General features: G+C 36.5%; 1 protein-coding gene across 1 annotated transcript in view; it reads right to left on the reverse strand.

Annotated features, from left to right (window-relative positions):
• The window catches only part of LOC107612963 (ADP,ATP carrier protein 1, mitochondrial), a gene marked incomplete in the record, with an annotated part of 3,943 nt that continues 544 nt past the window's right edge, over positions 365–3,763 (reverse strand). The window contains 3 exon segments of the mRNA XM_016314768.2: positions 365–925; positions 1,344–1,715; positions 1,806–2,316. Of these exon segments, the coding sequence (XP_016170254.1) occupies positions 629–925; positions 1,344–1,715; positions 1,806–2,316 (1,180 nt within the window).

The raw sequence follows: 3,763 nt of genomic DNA on the forward strand, positions 1-3,763 counted from the left end.
AATTTTATAAATTTATCATATTAACATCTAATTAAGAACATCTAATTAAGATTGTCAAATATGTGGTGGCATCACTTAAGATGCCATATAAGCAAACTTTGATACCGTGAAGAATAAAAATAACTGAGTGACTAATACAACTAACTTAAAAAAGATGAACTAGAACAATGAGTAATCTTTAAAAACAAATTTGATCATTTACTCCTAATAAAGACAAACGTAAAGATTATATAGTCGAATAACAAATATTATTACATATGCTGTAAAACTGACGCATATAACAAAGGAATAACTCATCCCTAAATAAAATCTGTCGAATTCAACAACATTCAAAAACAATCTTATTCTAGGAATACGCAGATCAGAACTTAATAACAAGATATATTTCAAAATAAGAAACAATGAATGAGTTCAAAGTGGCAGATAACTTTGCCCGCCACTGAATAAATCATACCTTTGATAAAAAATTTTCCAGAAATTATAAATGGTTCTGGGACAGAATCCCACTTAAGTAAATTTATTAAACAAAATTTGCCGCAGCAAAAATGTCTAAAACTCTCGAAACTAAATGATTTTCATCGCCATCTAAAAAAAGAACACTATAACTTAAAACCGACGCTAAAAGGATTTAAGCGCCACCAGAACCGTACTTCTTGCCGAACACAATAACCTGAAGCTTGTCGTAACCAGCAAGCACACCAGCACCTGCAACGGCACGAAGGATGTTAGCACCAGCTCCCTTGAACAAGGACTTGGCACCCTCATTCTTGAGGATTTGAGCAAATGCATCCATGGAGCTCTTGTACTTCACCGCCTCGCCGGATGTCATCATCATTCTTCTTCTGACAGTGTCAATTGGGTATGATGCAAGACCAGCACCATTGGTGATGAGCCATCCAAGAGCAAAGCTAGCAAAGAAGCTATCCTGCAATAGTACAAAGAGAAAGCAATATTTCAGCGAAAGATTGTGGTGGTGAGAATCAATGATATGAACAATGTTATCACAATCTACAATAAATCATATATTATCAAAAGATAGTAAAACATTGAATAAATGTCAGGCTCCACAGTGTAAGATCCAATAGAAATTAAGAAACTTCCAGATCACGGCCTGCAAGAAGAGTTGTAATCCTCTAACGTGAGTAAATGTAGGTGATTAAGTGATGGAGTAACCGCCATGAACACATAAGCTATTGACTGATTCAAGGTTGTTACCCCCTCACTTCACCCCTTAACAAATTTTCACTCGAGAATCTAAACTCAACTAACATAGTTAACAACAACAGGGAACTGGTTAAACCAAACATCACAGAAAAGAACGATAGTGCAGCATGAACACTAACCTGTAGGCTTCCAGTGAGAAGAACTGGCTTCAGGGAATCATACATTCCAAAATAGAGACCACGGTACACAATGATTCCAACACAGGAGATGTTAAAACCACGATAAAGCCCAGCAACACCATCAGAAGCCAAAGTCTTCCTGTAGACATCAACAAGGCCATTGAATTGTCTTTCTCCACCCTTCTTTGCGGCCTTGGCATCGTTAGCAAGACGGGTACGGGCATAGTCGAGGGAGTAAACAAACAAAAGGGATGAAGCACCAGCAGCACCTCCAGAGGCCAAGTTTCCAGCAAACCATTTCCAGTAACCATCTCTGTCCTTCTTGAAGTTGAAAAGCCTCTTGAAGTAATCCTTGAATGCAAAGTTTAAGGCCTGTGGAATTCAAATGGCAAATTTAACATTATGCAACAAGAAATAATAGCAGTTGATGGAACTGAAAAACAAATGTATGAAATAACTAACCTGAGTTGGGAAATAACGGATGACATTGGCAGTGTTACCTCTCCATAGGGAAATCACACCCTCATCGGCCATAGTTCTCTTAAAACAGTCACCAATTCCCTTGTAGGGCTCTGAGAGCCTACCTGACTTAATCATCTCATCCTGATTCTGGATCAAGAGCTTAACCCTTTCAATTGGAGCAGCAGCAGTTTTGGAGACTGCAGCAGAAACACCACCCATGAGAAAGTCGATAAGGAAGTTTCCTTTCTCTGCTGGAGCTGCGACAAAAACAGGGGAGGCTGTTGCTGTAACGGCACTCAAATCAGTAGTAGCACTACATGCCGGCATCATTGGGTACTGCAACCCTGCATTTGTGTAACTCCCAAATGCACGCCTTTGGTACAAAGCACGCTGGGGGAAGGCTCCATTATAGCTCCTGATATCAGATGATGAGTTGGAGCGGAGATGGAGCTGTCCAGCAACCTTCTCCATGATTGTTGGTTGCTGAACCTGATCAACCATGGTGGATTTCCTGGAAAATAAATTAATCATAGCATCCATGTCAAATATATGCAATTAGTAACCGAATTTACTAAACCACTCGTATCAAGAACAACCACCAGAACAAAGTATTTACATCATATTGCTATCTATGAGGACCATCATACAAGCGATACAGGTAGAACAGAGTTATCTATGCCATTGTTACCACTACAAAAATCATAGAAAATATTAGGTTTCTAAGGTACCCCTAAAACATTAAAGGGTAACTGTATCTATTTGTAAATAAAAATATCCCGATAGGGTAACTGCATCTATTTGTAAATAAAAATTATCCCGATGTGTTACTAGCCTCAAACTGTTAAATCTTTTAAATTATACCAAAGCCATAGATTTAAATTATACAAAAACCATAGATTATAAATCACAACTGTCAAATACAGTAACAGTACCAATACTCTATGAAAACAAGGGCACTAAAGGAAATCCCTAAAAATTACATAACATAATTTCCTTCCTCTAGTGTCAAAGTATCATTTGAAAATCGGAACAAAAAGGCAAGAAAATTTGTGCACCGAAGTACGTGTCATACAGCAATCAAACTTTTTATATCCATTAAACAAGTATAAGTATGTACAATTGTACATGAAAAAGCAGGGATTCAACAACTTTGTGAGCATATTTCATTAAAATATTATGATGATGCAAAGCAAACCTCAAATCATCTAAAAGCACGTACCCATCTAAAACAAGTAAAAAAGTAGAATGTTTATATATATATATATATTATAATACAGTCTAAGTTCCAAGAAATTCTCAATCTTTATTTATAAATCACATGTAAAATACAGTAGTACAAGGCATAAAAGACTCCAGGGATTTCATATAAACACGATCTACAAAAGATCACATAAAGAAGGATGCAATTACAATAATATATAAGGGACTTTCAAGTTTGAAAAAAAAACATGGCACCATAATGACATAAGCCAGTCTACGAGTGAAGGCGACGTTTCCACCAATAATAATTACCCAATAGAAAAACCACACTATGCGAAACGGAGATCACAATAAAAACACAGCCATAAACAAAAGCCAATTAGATCTAGCCATCTTGAAATATCAAAATAAATAGAAATCAAAATTAATAAAGAGCCAATACTCAAATCATACTTCATATGAAACATCAAAAAAATTTTATAAAACATAAATACAAAAGCAGGGACCTTTTCCACCGACGCGGTACGGAAACAGATCTAGATCACAGATCAAGGTCAGCACGAATCAGATCGAAGAAAACTAAGACACGGATCTATCATTTAACAATGAAACAGTAACCAAAACGCACACAAAACACATCTAAACCCCGTAAAAAGAAAATTTTGATAAAACGGTGGGTCTCGCTCATACACTGACAGATCTGAAGAGCTAACATGTTAAGGGAAAAAAGAGAGAGAGAAGAAAAAACAAGAACAACA

The sequence above is a fragment of the Arachis ipaensis genome, chromosome B08 (assembly GCF_000816755.2).
Source record: "Arachis ipaensis cultivar K30076 chromosome B08, Araip1.1, whole genome shotgun sequence".
Lineage (NCBI taxonomy): Eukaryota > Viridiplantae > Streptophyta > Magnoliopsida > Fabales > Fabaceae > Arachis > Arachis ipaensis.